We start from the raw sequence: 20,846 nt of genomic DNA on the forward strand, positions 1-20,846 counted from the left end.
AGCACAATAAAAAGCGCATTATGCATCAAAGAGATGCTTTTGAAGCACACAGTAAGTACACAATGAATTATTGATCAGTTGGTGAGAGATTTGCAGGTAATGGCAACACAACACAGCATCATGACTCAATCGAATGTTCAGATTGTATTGGATGTTTCTTCTCCAGAGAAAACAGTGAGTAAAAGTAGTTCCCAGTAACAGTCATTTCATTGACAACATTGATTCCATAAATTTTGCTTCTTTCTCAGTGGAATGATTACATTAGAATCTGCTTCGTTCTTGCTCCAGCCAGATTGTCATGGACCGTCAAACCAGTAAAAGTACCCAAAGAAGAGAAGGAAGACCCTCCTCTTCCCTAACCACTCTTTTCAGAGTCACAGAGAGAGAGAGAGACCACTCCTCTTCTAACATTTAATTTGTCTGGTATATACTTTATGGCACAGTAAATTGAGAGTCATTATTCTTTGAAGCTTTTAGGCAGTGATAGTGATGTCTTCGCACTGATTACCTTGACCATATTGCTCACCATCATGTACATGTTTCCTTTTCAAAGCTTTACCACCTATATAACCTGGACTTCTATCAAGCATTCCCAGTGTCCCTCTGCATCCACTGATGGCAGTGAACTGATGCAAGAAAAGCCTCAAAGCTTCTCTTGGACCCTTCTCAGCTTTTGTTGATACTGGAGATTCATTGTCCTTGATTCATTTGTTGCATGTGTCTTCTCCAAACTCCATGAGATCATTGATATCAATGTCCTTGAGCTGCATTCTTCCTTGAGCAAGCAGATCACTCAGCATCAATTTAAGCTTCCATGCCTTGTTTGTTTTTCCATCCATTCGATATAAAGTTGTTTTAGAGAGCATATTTGACCAAATACAACACAAGCATGGAGGAGACCTTCGAACCTTTTCACGGAATCAAGAATGACCTTCGAGGGAGATTGATGTGCTACAAGCAGGACTGGAGTAGTGGCTTCAACGCAGGCATCAGGTAGTGGTCATTCCTTTAGGAATTCTCAAGCAAATCTACACATGATAGTATTAGTCAACAAAGCTCTTTGTTTCAGGATCTTGGCTCCCACTACATACATATTCTTTGCATCAGCAATCCCAGTCATATCATTTGGAGAACAGTTGGAGAGGAACACAGGTGAGCTGAACTATAATCTCAAGAGCCGACATGTTGTGTGCTGCAATCTGATTCATGTGACATATTTGTGCCTGCATGGTTTCGGCAGATGGTGTTCTAACAGCAGTTCAAACTCTGGCATCGACTGCACTCTGTGGCATCATACACTCCATCATAGGAGGACAGCCTCTGCTGATTCTTGGAGTCGCAGAGCCCACCGTGCTCATGTACACCTTCATGTTCAACTTCGTCAAAGATCGTGCCGATCTCGGTCGAAACATGTTCCTGGCATGGACGGGATGGTGAGCTAATGAACAAGTAATCCTGTGTATGTAGGCTGAAACATCGAATGATGCAACGTAATCTTTTGTGTTGTCTGAATCACGCAGGGTATGTGTTTGGACTGCGTTCTTGCTCTTTCTGTTAGCCATTTTAGGTGCTTGTTCTATCATCAATAGATTTACTCGTTTAGCTGGGGAGCTTTTTGGCCTCCTGATCGCAATGCTCTTCATGCAGCAGGCCATCAAGGTAGGAACAGAACAGATTTTTCTGCTTTGGTTCGGCACAAATCTGCATCTGGTCACGACTAGATCATGGTGTTGATGACACATGCAGGGGCTTGTTGATGAGTTCCGGATACCGAAAAGAGAGGACCCAAGAGATGTAGCGTTGATGTCGTCTTGGAGGTTTGCCAATGGCATGTTTGCTCTGGTTCTGTCGTTTGGGCTTCTGCTCACCGCGCTGCGAAGCAGGAAGGCACGATCATGGCGCTACGGCACCGGTACGCATCTTCTTCGATCTCCTTCTTCGCACCGCAATGGCCTGCGAGAATCAAACATTGTGATCTCTGCAGGATGGCTGCGAGGTTTCATCGCGGATTACGGCGTGCCGCTCATGGTGCTCGTGTGGACCGGAGTTTCGTATATGCCGGCAGGTGGTGTTCCGAAAGGGATTCCGAGACGCCTCCTCAGCCCAAATCCATGGTCACCTGGTGCCTATCAGAACTGGACTGTGATCAAGGTATGCATGACTCCATTGCTGGTCGTGTTGGATCTTCTCATGGTGTATTGGTCGTGTCATCTTCTCGCAACTCACAGGACATGTTGAACGTGCCCTTCCTCTACATCCTTGGAGCTTTCATACCGGCCACCATGATTGCAGTTCTGTATTACTTCGATCACAGCGTGGCATCTCAGCTTGCTCAGCAGCAGGAGTTCAATCTAAGAAAGCCACCATCGTTCCACTATGACCTGCTTCTTCTGGGTTTTTTGGTACTCTCTCTTTCTCCCTGCAACACCTACTGCATCTACCGAAGATTATTAGCTCTTGGGTTAACTTGGGGTTGCATGGCAGACGTTGCTATGTGGTCTGATCGGAATTCCGCCTTCCAATGGTGTCATCCCACAATCTCCCATGCACACCAAGAGTCTGGCCACTCTCAAGCATCAAGTAAGCCACTGCCTCTGTTCGTCTCATGCTTGGCTGAGTTCCTAACAAAGAGAACTCCTCGCAGCTGCTTCGTAATCGGCTGGTAGCCACTGCACGCCAGAGTATGAGTCAGAACTCAAGCTTAAGTCAGCTCTATGGAAGCATGCAGGACGCGTATCGGCAAATGCAGACGCCATTGATCTACCAAGAACAGTCAGCTCGAGTACGAGAAGTTACAGTCGTCGTCGTTGTCTTCTGGTTCTGAATCGCTTGTAGGTTGTGATGAACGTACCGTGCAGGGATTGAAGGAGCTAAAGGACTCTACGGTTCAGCTGGCTTCGAGCATGGGGAGCATGGACGCACCTGTCGATGATTCGGTGTTCGATATTGACAAGGAAATCGATGACCTTCTTCCGGTTGAGGTCAAAGAGCAGCGTCTAAGCAACCTGTTACAGGCCATGATGGTAGCAGGGTGTGTTGCGGCCATGCCGCTCCTCAAGAAGATCCCCACGTCTGTTCTGTGGGGATACTTCGCGTTCATGGCCATCGAAAGCCTGCCTGGAAACCAGTTCTGGGAGAGGATTCTGCTGCTCTTCACTGCACCAAGCAGAAGATACAAGTAAGCTCACTAGTTTGTAAGAGCTCTATTGCCGATTGTATTGCCTGCTCAACCATGGGGTTCGATCTCACAGAGTGCTCGAGGACTACCACGCGACCTTCGTGGAAAGCGTACCTTTCAAGGCGATCACTGCCTTCACAATCTTCCAGACCGCGTACTTGCTCGTATGCTTCGGGATAACGTGGATTCCCATCGCAGGGGTTCTCTTTCCCCTCATGATCATGCTTCTGGTGCCGGTGCGGCAGTACATTCTCCCCAAGCTTTTCAAAGGTGCCCACCTTACCGATCTGGATGCAGCAGAGTACGAAGAATCACCAGCCATAACCTTCAACTTGCCCACGGTTTGTCTCTCGGGTCACGTCCGATCCAACAAACTGTTCTTCTGCAGCATTTGCTGATGGCATTGGCTTGCTTGTGTTAGGAAGTCGACATGGGAAGAGGATACTCCTTCTCAGAGACCAGAGAGGTCCTGGATGAGATCGTGACGAGGAGCCGAGGCGAGATCAAACACATGAACAGTCCTAAAGTGACGAGCTCGGGAGGTACACCAGCGACAGACGTCAGGGGCCTCAGTAGTCCACGGTTGTCGGAGAAAGCTTACAGCCCTCGGGTGGGCGAACTGAGGCCGGAGCGCAGTCCTCGGGTTGGTGGCAGAAGGGCATTCAGTCCAAGGATGGGAGAGATCAAACCTTCCAAGCTAGGAGAAGGTGCTCTGAATTCTCCAATGAAGTAGAAGAAGAGATGGAATGTAGTTTTCTTTTGGGTGGATTGCTATATCTTGCCATCATATATGTGAAATATTGTATCCTCAACTTCTCTCCCTCTCCATATAGAGGAGATTATGTTGTGTTTCAGCAAACTATAAACGAGTCTTTATATTTCTCCAAATTCTATCAAATCGACTGCCCTGCTTCTCTGCACAGCCTGTTTGATTCGATGTCACGATGAAACCTTGTGAATCCATTTCAAAAGAAGGACGAACGAAAGAGAGAGAAAGAAAAACCAAAGGAAATAGAAAATGATACCACATGTTTGTGGTATTTCCATGATTCATTTCTTAAAGCAACCAATACTCTCAAGGAAATCTCTGCACAGCATACAAAGCAGAGAGATGCGAAAACATCTGTCATGTCTCTGTTATTGAAACAGTAGAATTAGAGTTTGTGTCATTTCCTCATGATTTCAGCTTTTGACGACAGGCGAACTTTGAGGATTCTGAGTTCTGAGTTCACGAGAATGTCCATGCTCGGCCGAAGAAGCTGGTTTTGGACAGCGTGGATCGGGAGGACACGAGCTGAGGAGAAAGTAGTGGCTGTGGTTCTCTGGAAACATGAAGAGAGAGAGAGAGAGAGAGAGAACGCGAGAAACTTCTGGTTCTCATAATTGGGTTGCTTTCTCCAAGTCAGCGCATTGGGTTCGGCGGGGCTTGTCGTCTCGAGCTTGTCTGTGTCGGGGACGGACGTAGTTTTCAACTCGTTGACTCCAAGATGGTGCGGCGGCCTGTAGCCCATGGGAGGTTTCGATCCCTGACGTCGCTGCATTTACCATGTTGCTTGTTTTTAGATTCATGGTGACACGGAGTTGACCCTCTCTCTCTCTCTCTCTCTCTCTATGAGGTTACAGCCTTGTTGTCTAACTAGATGTAAAAGATCGAAGATGAATTACTTGCAATTGCAGATCATTAATGGAATTCATGCAAGGCAAGCAAAAGAACACCAAAGCCTACACCACAATTTATATCAAACAGGTTGGTTCAAGGAACTATTTAGGTACAATGTGGTAAATGTTTAGCAGCAGCTTGAGTTATAAGCACAAAGAAATCTAATTGGAACCGCAACAAAAAGGTGAGGGATTCATTTAAGTTGGACAAAGAAAGAGTAAGAATGATTACCAGTGTTCTTAGAATCCGGACCCGAAAGCATCAAATCTGATGGAAAACAGATAAAAGAACCAACCGGCATTACCGCTGTTTTTTTCTTAATTGAAAAATATCAGAAACACAACGGTTTCTTTTGTTAAAAAAAATGTTTTGTATCCTTTTTTTACAATAATATAAGATTTGCGAAAAAAAAATTTAATGCACCCAATTTCATAAAACAGTTTAAGTGAGAGTACTGGCTGGCATCAAGAACTCTTTTCAATGGTGACAGCTTGATTGCAAATCAAAATAATAATAATAAAAAAAAGGAAAGAACAGAGCTGCACCGATGAGAAACCCGATATACAACGTAAATATATAGAGAACAAGCTGGAGGAAGAAAAAGAAAATTAATCACAATAGAATTTGGCAAATAAAATGACATCCTCAAAAATAAGTAGGGGTCACACAACATATATAGAGAACAGAACAAACATCTGCATTTGGGTTTCAAGAATGCCCAAGCTGACTTTGTCAATGTACTTGCAATAGAGGGGTGCATTCTGGAAATGCATCAAGCATCTGTTGGATGAGGCCCGATGACAACACTTGCCCCTTCAATAGAACTTGGTGGTGTCTCCTTATTAAGGATAGAACTTCTTCTCGCACATCAATCTCATCAACCGGGCCTACAGTGCAGAGCCACATATAACCATTTAAGACACATTGCGTATTGAAGCACTACCACAAAATAAAATCCTCATAATATAAAATGCTAGCCTGAAGTGCGTATTGCATGCATTAGCAGAGATCAGCAACTTTCATCTCTTGCTCTACTAGGCAACATTTCGAACAGAGGATGAAAGCAAAGGGACTTGCTCAAAATAACATGATCTCTTCACTAGTGATAGATCAGGCTGAGAAAGAACAACTTGGAAAATGGAAGAAACTATAGAGGCTAGAAGCTGTTATCATTCATTTGGTGAAAAGGGTCTCCAACATTTGGGAGTCTGAAAAGAAAGTTCTTCGGAACAGCAACATGTCATCATATGTTTCAAAATCACTCAGTTTTGTGCCTGTTTGAAATGCATCTTGATGGACTTTTATGGCCAAATTTAGAGATGTGGAAGTCCGATCAGAAGAATGAATTGAGAAAAAAAACATCTGAGGTGCCAATTCAAAATTACTATCAAATGGAACTAAAAGTCATTTATTAGAGAAAATGCACTTAGAAACATAATGGTGAAAGATGATTTTCAAGTTTGATTTCTCATTAGTTATATTTCACAAAAAAGGTTTTTCTGACAATCAAACCCATAACAACAATAAAACTGTAAGTTCCAACTATTTAGGTTTGGGTATATGGATCTTTTATCACTATTGAGATATATAAAAAGCTATATATTTAGTTTAGTTCAAAATACTTAAGTCTTTATGTATAGTTTCTATTAAAGGCTTTTTAGGTCTTCCTCTACCTTTTCTCGTATCACTAACATTAACAATTTTATCTCTTCTAAGTTCTAACTACTGCATCCAGAGGTTTTCTACGCACATGCTCATACCATCTTAAATCATTTTCTCCCGTCAAATCTAGAGAATCTTTAAAAAAAATAATACCACATATATATACAGAGTATTTAGGAAGCTAAGATTAGTTTTATCAACAACCAAAAATTTTTTGCACCTAACATTCAACACAATTACCATTAGTTTGCTTTTAAAGATCAAATATCTGAGGTTATAAGATGGTGCTCAATGCTAATGTAGTCAAAACCTCAAAGGCACTAAGCGGTAAAAAACATTAAGGTACCAAGATGCCTGAGGTGTTAGGCACTTGCCCAAGCGAAACAAGACGCCCGCAAATATTAAAATTCATAAATTTATATAATTAAGGAGAAATACGATGACTAAAATAAAAATAATAAATTACATAAATTATATATCTTTATATTTTAAATATCACCACTAAAATATTAAATTACATTCATTTAAAATACCAAAGTACTACATTGTGTTTTCAAAGGGGACCGTCGTCATTCACTGGAGAGGAAGACATCGCCGTCGCGATTAGGTTTCCAAAGGGGGCAGGGGCTCGTGCATGTGGGGTGAGTGGGGCTCAATAGATGTTGGCTCTAGTTGAATGAACCATGCAGGCTAGGTGGTTCAATCGAACCAAAATTAAGTAATAGACCCACACACGCATCAATTGAATCAAGTGTGCACCTAGCCTGCCCAACACCACGACCCAAGCGATCGCTTGGGCCACGCCCAATTGAAGGCACCTGCTTGGACCACTTCCCAAGCACGTAGGCCTCACCTCGCATGGCCTTGGTGCCTAAGCGAGCACTCATGTATGTATTCACCGGATCCTACAAATGTATGTATTCCTAAAAGGCTAAAACCATGTACAATTTGCTTAAAAGAAACTTTCATAAAATAAAAATATATGTTGAAGGCAAGGTTCATAATTTCATGAACCATTACTGCATTGGTCAAGGCTTCGACCAGTACCAAACCGATCCATGCTGATCTACTGACACCTGGTACACCAATATATATCGAGTTTTGAAAAAAAAAATTAAAAAAGATAGAAAGAAACTATCTGGTACAAAACCTATACCACCCTTTGTATGAATGGCCATCCAATCATATACCAGGTGGTACCGACCCTATAACGTGCATTTCGAACCACCAACCAATTTACCTTGGTCATATGCCAGTAACCTATTGAATCGGTAAATACCACCACTACTAAACCATACCAACCGGTACTGGAAACTCTTAATTCCTAGTATTTTACTATATGAGAGGGTAATTTAAATGAAAAATAAAACATGTAATTTTAAATAACTGAGCACAAGCAAATTGAATATCAATTTAAGTGAAGCTTACCTAGTTCAAGATCTTGGACTCCATCTTCTATGTCTCCTGCAACTACTTCACTTAGTTCATCAGCTGCTTTTGCATATCTATCCAAGAACTCTTCTTGTGTCTCTTCTAGGTCGTCGTCCTCAGAATCCTAAACAAAGAACACACATTCCCAACAGTAAGGTTCATTGCATTATCTTTAGCCTCATATAAATGTGATATGTTTGAAAAGTACATCTACAGAAAAAAGGATTTCAAGAGTATGGCTCAGCAACAAATACCAGAAAATGGGAAACTTGCAGAACACTAAAAAAACAAAATCTGAGCTAAGCATTTTAAACTATTAAAGTACTTAGCATTCATTTACCTCGTTATCACTAATCTCTTCATCTGAATATTCATCATCTATGACTTCGCTATCACTCTCTTCAGCTTCTTTCTCCTCGACTTCTTTAAGATGCAGGAATGCCTCCATCAAGGACACAAGACAATCTTGCAAAACCTTATTGCCATCCTCCAATGGGAAGGCTACAAGTCGCTCAACAAACTTTTCCAGTGTAATCACTGCATAATGTTCCAGAACAATTAACAGAAATCCTCACTGCAATTGACAAAAAATAAGTACCAGAACAATATGAGGAAAAGAAGAGCTTAAAAGGTATCTGGTGGCTTACCAGCTAACTTGATCTCAGATACTGATGAAATACCAGAATCAAAAGATCTTGATGAGACATGTGCCAACCCGCATGCAACAATCATAAAGCCATTATCCTCGTCTCGGTCTAAGACTTGCTCAACAATTTCAGGACACAATATATAGCATGATGAAATGACCAGCAACAAAGGCTTCCAAAGCCCAGTAGGCTTGTTACGCAAATCCTTAAAATGAGAAAAAGCTGCCTGTGTGAACGAAGTAATAATGGACTGCTTGACACATTGCATCTGAAATGAAAATGAAGGGACATGTAGTAATTCATGAACACATGAACAAGCCCTCCAAGTAGCAGATGGGTATGCCATAATGCCCTTGGTGACAAAAGCAGAGACACCTTCAATAATCGATTGGTCCACACCAGGAGAAACACGAGATGATATCCTTGTCAACAAGAAGTTTGTAGAATCACATCTTCTCTGTAGATTGACAGCTTCTTGAATGCAATCAAAAACTGCCAAGTCCTCCATCTCTTCCCAACCATGCCAGTCTGATATAAGGTCAGACCATAAGGCTAACAACTCTGGTATTTTCAATTCTTCAATTTCATTCTTTTTAGTAGCAGACTTCAAGATCAATCCAAGCAATGTGGAGGCATCATCTAAACATGATAGAGGTGGTGATGTACTTCTATCTGCTGAATCCTTATCAACATAATAAATACAAGAGAACAGTGAATGATGTTGACATATCGCTTCCAGAATAACATAGGTAAGTGAAGAATACAGAGACTTACAATTGACTGCACAGACACTGCCCAAGCCTGATACAACAAAGTTGCAAATGTCCTTGCAATTACTGCCTGGGCAGACTCCCACTTCCTGTCATCATGTTCCAGGGCTTCACTTGCACTAGAAGCCTCCCAGGTCTTTGTAATGGCTGCTAATGCAGCAAAACCTCGCTCAACCACCTTAAGCAAAACATTAACTTTATTTTTTTGTTAATAATACACAGAATAAAACAAGCAACAAAGATAAGTTACATTTCATGTGAGAACAAACAACAGATGAAAGGCAGATAAATTTCCATATTTACTGGCTGTAATGGTTTCACAAACACTGTTGCATGTACAAACAAGAAATAGATGCATGTACCTGAGTGTCCAATTTAGCAAGTATAGCAAGAACATGACACAGAAATGCAAAGAAGAAATAAACCTTGTCATGAATTCTCTATCATACTTGTGTCTCAATTTAGCAAAGAATTACAGTATTGCAAATAAGAGTACAAAAAGATATTATTCAACAATATGGAGAGATCCTTTAAGTAAAAGTTTTTGGTATCCCGGATAAATTATTCAACAATATGGAAAGATCGATAAAGATATTATTCATAGAATAAAAACAGGATAGTTAAAATGATAGTAGACATCAAAAGTCTTATGTGATCATCGGATATCTTTGAGATTTAAAAAAAAAATTATGAGACAGTTGTTAGACCAATAATGTTTAAAGAATCTGAGTGTTGGACAATTAAGAAACAACATATACAAAAAAAATTTATTGCTAAAATAAAAATATTGAGATGGATGTGTGGAGTTACTAAAAAAGATAGAAGAAATTTTTTTTTTATTCATGCACAATTACATATCGTTTCAACAGAATATATGATGAAAGAGAATCATTTAAGATAGTATGGGAATATGCTTAAGAGAACTACAGATTCAATAACCAGAAGAAGTAAAATAATTAATGTTAGTAGTACGAAAAGAGATAGAGGAAGACCTAAAAAAAATTTTCATAGAAACTATAAATAAAAATTTAAATACTCTAAACTTAACTAAACATATGATTTTTTACATATTTTAATGACAATAAAAAATCCATGTAGCCGATCCAAAATAATTGAGATTTACGACTTTATTGTTGTTGTTGTTGATATAAATGAAGCAAACTTGAACAGCATAGTATTATACTAAACTATAGACATTATGGATATCACAAACCTAAATAGGGCAAGATTTAATCAACGAACTACCTGTGGCCAAGGGTCCGGAATTGGAGGTATGTGGTTGACAATTGCACCAACCACACTAGAGATGAGCATTGGAATATGAGCAGAAATTATGTTTTGTCCAGCCTCAACTGCAGTGCCTAGAAGATGAAACAGAAAAGATGACTCATTTTTTTCTCCATTAGCAATCTGGTTAACCACAACTTCCAGGACGGACAGCCAGTCAGGAGGAACATACTCATTCTGCAAAAAACAAACATAAAGAAAATTCCACATTTGTCAAATAGACAAAGATCAATAAATGGTTCTTACCTCAAGAAGCCTTATGATGGCCCCAGCAGCAGAAGCACGGACAGGATAGCAATTAATACCATTTATATCTGGCATAGTCAATGCCTTGATCAATGAATCATAAACATCTGAACTCATGGCCTACATTAAGATTGAGCCGATGTTAGAAACTGCACATCCCTCCCAGAAAAAGCATTAAGTTATTCACTGATATAATACTGATCTATTGTAGTTAGCAATGTCCTTTAACATCCTGTCTATCATGAACTCACAAAATAGTGGTTTAGTAAAAAACTAGACAAATTTTTTTGATAAAGGGCAACTGCACTGTTTAAATTAATTTACTTAGTGATAACACAACTAGAATCCAAGCTTCTCAAAACTAAGCTTAAAGTTTTACAACACTCTACACTTCTCTTTTACTTGTATTAATATCAGAAGGCTAAATATTTGATTCTTATTTTGAAAAACATTCCAGTATGACCAAGATATCCAAAGTGTAAAATGTGGTTTTTTATGAGACGACCATTTCTGTTTAGCACATCAGAAAAGCTATTAATGATTTTAAAGCTTGAAGAACTGTTATAGTATGCGCACCTGAGGAAGGCAGGAAGCAAGCTCCCCAATTATCCAATTTGCTGTGGCAACCAAGTATGGAACAAATGGACATGATGAATACAATGGAAGCACACGGTTTCTAACTAAAGTAGTTGTATACTCAGAATTTCTCTCCCTCAGGAACTGTAAAAGAAACAAAATCATCCTCCAATTTCACTCTACCAAGATTTTTTTAAAACTAACAGGATAAAGAAAACAGAACACATCTCACATCTGGAAGACCGCCATAAGCCATCAAAACACCATAGTAACTGCCAATATAATGAACAATTTTAACAGGAGCAGTACTACTAAAAGCACAGAATAAATCAAGTCTGGGGATGTGTTAAGAGCAATGTGGAGAGAATCTGTTGATGCATGGAGTTTAATGCAGTAGGTATTTGGTACTACAATGCCAGCCTGTCATATATACTCACTTGTGCACAATCTTTGATGAGGCCTTATCCCCATGATAGGGCATAGGAAACTTGGACAGGAATGGTATAACCAAGAGTTCCCCGATAGAGGATTCCTGTTGTTTTCCTTTGCTCTTGTCTGCTTTTTTACGTTTAGTAGTGGCAGTGGCAATACGTGGACCCTGCAAACACAATACTTGACAATTAAAAGGGATAGAAAGAAAACCAAGGGCATTAGTTAGAGAGAGAGACAGACAGACAGAATCAACTTGCTACTTGCTAGTATGATGTGTTTCACCTGAAGATAAACTGTACCTTCAAGTTGAGACAATAAGTTGACCAGATAGACATATACTCAAAACTGACAAGGAGACATCTTCACTAAAAGCTAAAACCACTTCAACCATATCATTGTTAAGGCTGCCTGCCAAAGTCTACACAAAACTCATGTCCCCTAATATGTAACAGTATTAAGCAATACCTGATGCAATAAAATGTAAGCCTTAACTGTCTCAGCAAATAAAACTTTACAACCTGTTTATTGATTTATTCTAATATAAGTCCGAGTTTTCTAAAGTGCATTACAATTGAATTATGATTTCTACTCCAAAATGAAATCAATGTCCATTGAGGGTGTGGTACCAGGTCATTCCTTTGCGACCAGGGAAATCAGTTACGAAAATAATCTACCTAGAGTTAAGGTTGTATACGTTGGCCTCCCTAGACCCCGATTGGTGGGAGCCTCATGGATATGCCTCATTTTAATGAAAAAAGTGTCCATTGGATTGTTGGACTCTTCCTGATATTTACAGACTGTCTAGTCATTGCATACCAACTCAAATAGTCTCTACAAGGTCAAATAACCTTTTAGCTTCATGTTCTGGCTCATCATGATATCTCAGCATCCTTTTAAAAGAATGCTGAGAATTGGATTTCACAAACTGATGTATGTTATTCAGTGGAAAAGAAAACCAATTTTACTGAATTAACCACCGCTGACGATAGAAGAAATTGATTAAAACTACATACATGACCCTTCCCAAGCCCCACGCCAGCAGGAGCCTCGTGCATTATGTCACCCTCTTTTATATTGGTCAATTTCAACGACCTTAATAGGTTCAACATATTATTCAGGGAACAATATGAAGGCAAATTAGTAGTACTCAAAAGAATGTATAGGAAACAAATATGTCAAGAGTCATAACCTTCGACATTGCAATAACACTAAGTAAACTAATTGCACTTTTCCTTGCAGTAAATAAGTCTTCAGCCCATCCGGAAATTTCATCCTGTGATACAAAAATTAATATGGTTTCATAAAGAATAAACCACAACGTATTGTCAACAATCTGTAACATTAATCATACAATATCAGAAGGGAGATTCTTCCGTATGTACTCCTCAGCATCCTCATCCCACTCTAAGATATCCTTCACAAAGAAAGCCTGATTAGAACAATTGAATGCTCAAAGTAGTTGGTGCTCTCTTGCATATTCATGTAAATCAGAAGGATATATCAAAGATATTAATTATCCAATGTTCATCAGGAAAATTTCGTGTTCAAGTCGCTTTTGATACATACAATAAGACAACAAAGGGGAAAAAAATAAAGTTGTAATCCTTAGTTCCTTACTAGTGAAAACTAGATAAAATATCATCTAGCACGCACTCGAACTTTTCACATGTCCACCGAGACTGGAAGTGACTTTTTACATGGTTGCCTCGGCTGGCAATTTTCCATCTGTATTAAAGTATTGCATTTACAGAGACTACATGGGCCAGTATGGCAAGTTGATAATGTAACTCAGTCAACAACTTTCTAGGTGTACTCAAGAAAAATTAATCAAGTAAACAAGGCTAAAACCAAAAGACTCAAAAGGATGACACATTTTTTTATATGCAAAACTTCAAAACTCCCTAAATCATTTGTAATATGTGCCTGAGACCTGTAGTGAACATGTAAATAACTCTGATCACAATTATGAGTTTAGGCTTGACAATATGTCGGACCACCATAACCAACAGTCAGTCAACTTGATAAACAAAGTTTAAAATAGTTACAAACATAAAAAATATGCATCCTCAATATGACATACAAAAGCCTGCTCACATGCAAACCCAACTAAATTTCATAGTTAACAGTATGAAGGAAACAATGTAGAGCATGTATTATCACAGTATACACAATGCCATATCATTGGTGATAATGAACTACCTTTTGATTCAAAACCAGCGCTGGGAAGATTGCATTATCAAGCAGTGAAGAAAAATGGGGTGAAACAACTCTCCATCCCTGTAAAAAAGTTTCCAAAAACAAATAAAAACTTTGAAAAGGTGTATAAGGTTTATGTAACATATGAACAGTGTTTTGTACCACCCTTTCTACAGGTTCCTATAGTAAGCCACCATATCTTGTTAAAACAAAAAGGACTAGCACATTTTAAAATATGGTTTCAATACTTTACAGTAAGCATTACTAAACCGCGGCACAATAAATTATCATCTATGATTTCACCACTTAACAAACAAAAACAGTTGACCACACTTAACCCACCCTCTTGTAAAAGTTCAAATCAGAAGAAGGAAATATTAAGAACTTACAGGGCCTGATTCTAATATATATGAGATGACATCAAATGCCAAGGAGATAATCCGCTCTGAGATACAATCCAAATTCTGCATGACCTTCACTGTTTTAGAACTCTATGAGAAGAAAAGATGCACAAACTAATTAAACAAAAAAATTATTTCCATAATATGATGGTACATTAGCAACAATAAACTAAACCCCTAAACCGAAAATTCTGCAGGCTTATTTTATGTAGGGAACTTTCATGCATGCAATGCTCATTTCTAGAGGATAAAGCAATAGATTTGTGAAATAGTTAACAAATCAGAGAGTGCAATGAATTAACAAAGAATGAACAAGTTTATGAAAACAACTTACACATATGTTACCACTCTGCTTAGCTATTTTGAATGCACAATCTACTACACTAGGTATCAGCCTGAGAAAGAAATCAAGGTCAATAATATGTTGTTGCATAAACAAAATTATGAGTAAATGAGAGGTTACCTGTCAACGTGTTTCCGATGACGTGTCACCAAAGCAGAAAAAATTATCAAACCTCTCTTTGCAATCTTCAGTCTTAGCAGAGATCCATCATCAGAAGCACCATCTAAACTCAATGAATCCAGTATCCGAAACAAGTCATGACAAAAAGAAGGTAAAATGGGGCCCAATGCAGATGGCATATATGACCTTACCTGTTAAAACCAAATATTTTAAATTTTCGAGAAGCATAAAGATCATAACAATATAATAGTAAAGTTGAATACAAAATTCTGTTAAATTACAAAAACTTGTTGAGATGAGGAAAACAAGACCAAGGTCTTTATACAGATCCATCAGAAAGAAATTGACCTGGAATTGAATTTATCATCCATCATGCTACTGCATGAAATTATATAGTCTTTAACATCTATGATGTCCAATTTGGGAAAAAACTAAAACAGATAAGGAGTTTGTTAATTGCATGTTTGACCCTAAATAAGCTGCATAGTATGCTAATTTACATAGAGAAGTATCAAACAGCTCTGGCCACCTTCTTCAAGTCATATTTACATGCTGAAATATCATAGAACAATGGTATCAAGCAGCTTTCTCTGCCTTATTCAATCATTCTTATGTTTTCCAATATCAAAGACTAGTGCTTCTCAAGATGTTATCTGATCTGGTACATGTACAATTATTATTTATTTGATATCATCAGCAGATCATCAGCAGCAGGTGCCATATTAAATCAGCAGGATCAAGATGTTAAAAGAATCACATAGTTAATAACATCGGACCAGATAATGAAGGTATGGCTAAAACAGATCATCATGATTTCAACATGTTACTCAATTATTCAAGAAGGAATTATTTAAAAAAGATTAATTGATTATCGAGGGCATATGCATCTGATATTTTGTAGACTGCCAATATGGCCCTTCAACTAAAAAAAAGAAATCTATAGGATGACCATATGATCAATCATAACTCATGTATCAGAATATACGATGGTGAATCACATCCAGATATGTAGATATCATAAAACTACAATATTGAAAAGATAAATTCCATGACAATAAAATTTTCAATAAACTATGATTATAGCCTAAAAAAATTAGACTAATCTCCACTTTAAAAAAAAAAGATGATTCCAGAACATAGGTGGTCTGCAAATATATAGAACACCTTACAGTTCTTCAACAAAAAAAACCTATGTCAAGTTCAAGCTAACAAATTAAACAAAAATATAGGAAGGCAAAAGAAAGCCTAGGTCACAAAGAAGGTATCATGACCACTCCCAGAACTGCTGAATAAACTAGAGATGCAGCCACCCTTGCCAGTCCTAGCTGTCTCCAGGCTGATAGGTGGACGTGTAGCAGCATCCAGACGGAAACAGTAAGATATGACATGTGGCCATCTGAGTCATTGAACCTTGACATTGTCCTTCAACAAAAATGTGAAGGAGCAACGTAGGTACCCCCAGAAGTTGCGACTAAAGAGTTGGGTACATGATTGCTCTAAATAAACTTGATTTACAATAACTATGGTGTAACAAATCTAACAATCAATAAGCCCTACTAGTTATAAGATAGATACACAATACATAAGTTGCAAAATCATGCTCAATATCTAATATCAGCTGTTATCCAGGAAAACAAATGTCAGCATGTTACGATTATGAACCTTGTACTATCATAAAAAAATGTAGGTCAAAGTAGATCAGCATGTTAATAAAAACTTACACTAAAATACATGCATTTGCATATAATAAGAATGATTTCCTCAAGCTTGCTTTGTACTTGATCTTGAAATGGATCTTGAAATGATAACGTCTGTAATAAAAACAGGATGCATATCAGCATCAACAGAGCTAAGTGAATAAGTAGAAAATTGCTGATAAATAATAACAGTACAACCTTATTAACAAAGTCATGAAATGTTGCTTGTAAAGGCACAAGTATTTCCTGTGCTATTATCTCCAACTGCACTGGTACAGATTCATTTCGAACTTTTGGATTCAAAAAGTACTGTGACAAAAACAAGTAATCAATCAGAGTCATCAGGAACATAACTTAGGAAGAAGATAATTGCTAGATCTTTTAACTCAATTGTCAGTCATCTTGGACAGTCACTGTCACTAGCTCACCTAATGACACTAAAAGAGACAAATACATCTGATTAACCCACAATACACCAAATAATTAAATAAACAGTAAATCCATCTCACGGAGAAGAACATTACATGGGCACTAATATGGGTCAGTAAGCAAGAAATTGCAGAGGCTATTAGTTACTGAATGCAAATTTATCATGACAATTACTCCGTCTAAGTTTTCAAAGATGCAAAAGTTGAACACTTAATGACCGTCTGAATAATGTCATAATTTTGCAGTTACTATCATGTTTCAACTCTATGCTTACAAAGTAGAGAAAAGCGAATTCTTCAAGCTTTGGAGTTAGGAGATCAATGACTGCCTTTTCGACTGAGCATGTGCTATGAACCCATGAACGAAATTGTTCCTTTAATGTCCTTTAATGTGATATCATGCATCCACTTCCCAAAGAATTCAACAGATTCACATGAAAGTAGCACAGTATCCAGAATCTGATTTACAATGGGCTCTTGTGCATAGTCATCAATAGGCTCTCAGAAGCAACTAACTTCAGATTAACAGAGCAAAGAAACTCCATCCAAGAAGCATCTATAACCACTTTTAAAGAATTACAACAGATTCACATGAAAGCAACTCAGTGTCCAGACTCTGGTTCATAGCGTGTTCTTTGTGCATCATCATTGTATGCTTCAGCGAGCAACTAAATTGAGATTGACAGAACAAAGGTACTCATCATCTGAAAAGAATCTAGAACTACTATTACATGGAGAACTTCTGTTGAATGTACAGAAGATACCTGGAATGGTCTTAGGATTGTTTGAAGCACTGTAAGTGCATTAAGGGTACTCCATTGAGCATTTTTATCTTGGATGATAAGATTGCTTCTTTGGATTACCGATGTTAGCTCGGGAACAAGTTCAGGCCAAGTATTCTCCTTCACAAAGTTTTTCACCACAATCAGACGAAACTGCATGACACAGAAAATTTATGTACATGAACACGCCAGCACGTATAACATGATTGAAATTAGCTTCAATTCATAATGATGTTGAAATTTACTAATTTAGATAAGGTATGCGAGTGTGAGCCAAATAAAACATGATAAGCAGTATGTAAATTTCAACTTTACAATAAACTGAGGCATGTCACTAGATAACGATGGTAAAGAGACTTCTAATTATTTTGTTATGTGTTACCGGAGAATATTGGATATTCTTTCACCCACTTGTACAAGGCAGCTTGTCAAAATACTAATGGACAAAACAGTTAATCCACAATGAATTGTAATGTCATAACAAAGAGTAGACAAAATCCCAAAAGAGCTGAGAGCATGATAGTGCAACAACTTATCTTAGAGATAATTTACATGAAAACAACAGGGCTGTAAGAAAACAATTCACATATGGAAAGTGCTGCTAAAAAATTGTTATAAGGAAAACAAACATGAAAGGAAGAAAACCCTCAAGTTTGGCTTCTCAAATTTGATGCTCCAGGAGGCAAACGATCAAGAATGGCTGACCTACTGAAAAAAACCTAACACCCCAATGCTACTGATCAGGTGCAATATGTCTTATCCCATCATGCTTTTAAGATATTTCTATAACAAAAAACTCAACCAGGATCAAGAAAGCAAGACAAGACCAACATTAGTTCAACTAATGGTTTCCATATACACAGGATAGCAACTCATAGCATTGATTTCAGGGCCACACTTGCACAATGCAAATTGATTACTAGATTGTGGCACAGCACATCCAACATGAGCCATATTTCTCCGGCACATTCATACCTCTGTAAAAGCACACACCCATGCCATAATATAGTACATCATATTGGTTACTTTACATGCCTCAGGATATACATTATCAGTCATTTCGACAAGAGGCAGACAGCGCAATAATTCAGGTTTCACAAAACATGACATATCATTAGTCATTGCACACTGTTCAGAAAACTCGTATTCAACCTAGCTCAAATAATTTAAAAATATTAAAAATTATCAGCAAAAGCTCACCACTGACATTGTTAATAAATTTTGAAGTACATATAAGTGATACATTCATCATATTTTTTCTGAGCATATCTCCACCAAAAGTAAAACCATAACCAATGTTTTCGGAAAAATGATCTCATCTTTAAAATCCCGGAAGCCACTAACAAGATATTCTAGCCCACCAAATGTGTTCACACTTGAACAATCCTTAACAGAATAGTAGCTTAGCCATTTGGTCAATTAAGGTAACCATTTAAGCACTTGAAATTAAAAGTTAAGCTCATAGCTGAATAGAACATGAGCTGAAGGTAAGACAATGTTCACATCGCTAAGTTAGAATCCTTAACAGAAAATTGTAGCTGCAACTCTTTGTAAAACATTCATTTCTAACATAAAATTAGAAATCCTGACTGAAGGTAATCATTTTACTTCGTCGATTGATAACTGGTTAGTTACGAAAGCTTTAATTGTAGATTCTCAGTTAAGAATCCGACCAGGGAAATTGGCTAATCATTATCAGTCATGAGATTCAAAAGGTGCATCATATGTTCACATCAAGGTCCTACTGCACAAGAAAACCATCGATCAAGATGTCATAGCCCTTGTTTGCATAGTTTCAGATTGTTTGAGATGATTCCCCGACAAATAAGTTAGAATTATTGTTTCATAGAATGAAAACATTGCATAAGCGATGCATATAAGGATCAAAATCAATCAGCCTCAGCATGCAAAAAGTTCAAACAAAGAATAGTTAGCTGCATACAACTTCGACTAGAACTTTTAAAACTGCAGGTTCAGCTTGAAGCAGGGCCTGAGCTAGCTGGTTCCGAAACCTCTGAAGTTCAAGAGACTGTGGATCGTCATCCATACAACTTCGGACAAAGTTCTTCAGGTAAGCAGCCGCTGCTAGTCTTAGCCCCTGGCTGTCACCACCTACAAATAAGGACCACAAAATTCACGAGTTTCCCTCGTCAAATTCAAGAAAAGAGGCAACAAAGATTGCACATCGACACTTCAAACTTGCTAAAGATCACACATCATTTGGTTATCAAATCCCAAGCAACATAGTACGGAAAGAACATCCAAGCAGCTAGAACTTGAGGAACCAAAAAAAAGAAACAAAACGGAGAGCAGCGATTGACGAACCAACCTGTGGCCACTGCGAGGAGGGAGAGGGGGAAATGAGGAAAACGCGAGAGACGATCCAGGCCATCGGTGGCGGACGCTAGCACGGCTTTCTCTGGACTCAAGGTGTCGTTGAGCAGCCGGCAAATCTCGGGAATCAGCGTGTCCATCGCAGGAGCTCCGGAAGAGGCAACCCTAAAACAGGACCCGTGTGGTTCGTCCGTTCGTTCGTTCGTTCTTTCTTTCTTTCCACCACTAAAAATAAATATAAAAATAAAAATAAAGCAATCGTAATAGAATTAACAATGGCGGGAAAAGGTGGGCCCCGCAACATGAATCTTTACCACCTTTGTCTTTTCAAAAAAACCCCCCGGAAAAAGATTCAACGACTTGGCTTTGGTATCGACTTCGCGTTGACATATACATTTGTTTGTTGGTATGATCCAAAATATAATATTTAAATAAATATATAGTTTAATGCATTAATTATATATTTCTTATTATACGATCGAGAAACATGCAAATCTCATGCGAACCAAATATATACACGTCAAATAATCTCAACAAACAGAGAAGACCGGACTATGTGAGAATAACAGAGGAATCCGATCGACTCAGATATGGCGAGACTTCAAGCGTAAGGAACGTATGGGAGAACTCGGGCGACGGACATGTGGCAAATACCG

The 20,846-nt window shown here is 38.4% G+C and overlaps 2 protein-coding genes across 5 annotated transcripts in view; one reads left to right on the forward strand and one right to left on the reverse strand.

The window, feature by feature from the left end:
- The first annotated feature begins 607 nt into the window (after positions 1–607).
- LOC135633658 (probable boron transporter 2) lies at positions 608–4,066 on the forward strand. The gene is made up of 12 exons (XM_065143403.1): positions 608–993; positions 1,070–1,152; positions 1,241–1,433; positions 1,521–1,659; positions 1,747–1,912; positions 1,985–2,151; positions 2,229–2,402; positions 2,485–2,580; positions 2,645–2,782; positions 2,859–3,178; positions 3,252–3,519; positions 3,600–4,066. The coding sequence occupies exons 1-12, from the start codon at positions 890–892 to the stop codon at positions 3,909–3,911; spliced, it is 2,160 nt and encodes a 719-aa protein (XP_064999475.1). The 5' UTR covers positions 608–889; the 3' UTR covers positions 3,912–4,066.
- Positions 4,067–5,355: 1,289 nt separating this feature from the next.
- Positions 5,356–20,846, reverse strand: part of LOC135633656 (uncharacterized) — a 25,389-nt gene continuing 9,898 nt past the window's right edge. The window contains exons 2-23 of one of the 4 annotated variants that reach the window (XM_065143397.1): positions 20,186–20,415; positions 19,799–19,968; positions 17,839–18,009; positions 16,845–16,955; positions 16,671–16,760; positions 14,950–15,140; positions 14,821–14,881; positions 14,475–14,576; positions 14,089–14,166; positions 13,241–13,293; positions 13,079–13,162; positions 12,903–12,981; positions 11,895–12,055; positions 11,690–11,729; positions 11,458–11,601; positions 10,882–11,001; positions 10,594–10,812; positions 9,353–9,526; positions 8,579–9,260; positions 8,272–8,468; positions 7,929–8,055; positions 5,356–5,725 (exon numbers count right to left, since the gene is read on the reverse strand). In XM_065143397.1, coding sequence (XP_064999469.1) covers positions 5,571–5,725; positions 7,929–8,055; positions 8,272–8,468; positions 8,579–9,260; positions 9,353–9,526; positions 10,594–10,812; positions 10,882–11,001; positions 11,458–11,601; positions 11,690–11,729; positions 11,895–12,055; positions 12,903–12,981; positions 13,079–13,162; positions 13,241–13,293; positions 14,089–14,166; positions 14,475–14,576; positions 14,821–14,881; positions 14,950–15,140; positions 16,671–16,760; positions 16,845–16,955; positions 17,839–18,009; positions 19,799–19,968; positions 20,186–20,330 — 3,354 coding nt within the window. In that variant the 5' untranslated portion in view covers positions 20,331–20,415 and the 3' untranslated portion in view covers positions 5,356–5,570. Of the gene's footprint in view, positions 5,726–7,928; positions 8,056–8,271; positions 8,469–8,578; positions 9,261–9,352; positions 9,527–10,593; positions 10,813–10,881; positions 11,002–11,457; positions 11,602–11,689; positions 11,730–11,894; positions 12,056–12,902; positions 12,982–13,078; positions 13,163–13,240; positions 13,304–14,088; positions 14,167–14,474; positions 14,577–14,820; positions 14,882–14,949; positions 15,141–16,670; positions 16,761–16,844; positions 16,956–17,838; positions 18,010–19,798; positions 19,969–20,185; positions 20,416–20,846 lie in introns of all 4 variants that reach the window. The other 3 variants (XM_065143398.1, XM_065143399.1, XM_065143401.1) reach the window with 3 other exon arrangements.

This window comes from Musa acuminata, chromosome BXJ3-3, assembly GCF_036884655.1.
Source record: "Musa acuminata AAA Group cultivar baxijiao chromosome BXJ3-3, Cavendish_Baxijiao_AAA, whole genome shotgun sequence".
NCBI lineage: Eukaryota > Viridiplantae > Streptophyta > Magnoliopsida > Zingiberales > Musaceae > Musa > Musa acuminata.